This window comes from Caenorhabditis briggsae, assembly GCF_000004555.2.
Source record: "Caenorhabditis briggsae complete genome, chrI, whole genome shotgun sequence".
NCBI classification, from domain to species: Eukaryota; Metazoa; Nematoda; class Chromadorea; order Rhabditida; family Rhabditidae; genus Caenorhabditis; species Caenorhabditis briggsae.
In genome coordinates, this window is record NC_013489.2 from 3,379,774 (window position 1) to 3,380,843 (window position 1,070).

At 35.6% G+C, this 1,070-nt stretch overlaps 1 protein-coding gene across 1 annotated transcript in view; it reads left to right on the plus strand.

Moving 5' to 3' along the window:
* Positions 1-441: 441 nt before the first annotated feature.
* The window catches only part of CBG14884, a gene marked incomplete at both ends in the record, with an annotated part of 3,000 nt that continues 2,371 nt past the window's right edge, over positions 442-1,070 (plus strand). Inside the window, one exon of the mRNA XM_045242683.1 lies at positions 442-527. Within this exon, the coding sequence (XP_045095547.1) occupies positions 442-527 (86 nt within the window). The remainder of the gene's footprint in view (positions 528-1,070) is intronic.

The following is a 1,070-nucleotide window of genomic DNA, read 5'->3' on the forward strand; positions in this document are numbered from 1 at the left end:
TTCCTTATAATGCTTCTAATGACATCATCTTCATTTTCGTTTTGATTCTCTTTTGATACTTTGTTCCAGAATATTTGTTTTCATTTTCAAACAAAGGATTCTTGTTTTCTGAAATCGAGAAATTTCTGAAAATTTCAGAACATACCAAACAAAGATAGATCTTCATTTTTGTAGTTGAAAACTTTTTTGTACAAATGCGCTCTGATGAGGTGTGCCAGTTGAATCTAGACTCCTAGGAGACGCTATATATGAAGTCCTGTATTAGAAGGGTACCCTTTTATTAAAGGGGCCCTTCTAATTCAGGTCAACAAAAAGTTTTAAAAGTTGAAAGTTCTAGTTTTGTTTCGTGTTTTCTGAAAGCTGCAGAATACCCTTGACATAATTTTTTGAAATTTCTAATCTTTGGTCCATCTTCCAAAACTCCAAATTTTCAGAAGCACCATGCGTCCGTGGCTATTCGTCATTCTTTCCATCATCTTCATTGCCAACTTGGTTGAGTGCCAGGAGAAAAGAAGCTCTATGGGAGGGTAAGCGATAATACAGTAGTCTCAATAATCTATGAAAATTGGCTCGTGGGGCCTAAAAGGGTCCAATTTTGATTTATCCCAAGAATTGACTTTTTGAATAGTTGTCAGAAAATCTCTGTAGTCAATTGTCAATATTCTGAATTGCTGAAAATTCAATAATTCCTGGTTCTTCATATTTTTAGTAGTCGGTGAAGTTATCATTTATCAGGACACTGAATTTAAAAACTCCCGGTTTTCAAAGTTGGAAAATAGATGGCTGGTAGATAGATAAAAAGACGCAACTTCATTTATTTATTATAAGAATGATAAGGAAGATATACAGTTAAAGGTGGAGGCCCTGACTCCTTGATTTTGCGAATCCGGTTTTTTTTTGAATGCCAATACTGCTAAATAGTGCTCATTACTGCTCTTGTCGTTGTGATACAATTAGTCAACTCGGTTTCTCTAGGTAGTTGATGGTCCGTACAATAGCCGCCAATGACCCGTCGATTCTTTTTTGCTGGACAAAAACTGTAATTAGCTTCTTCAGGTGCCATTCATCTG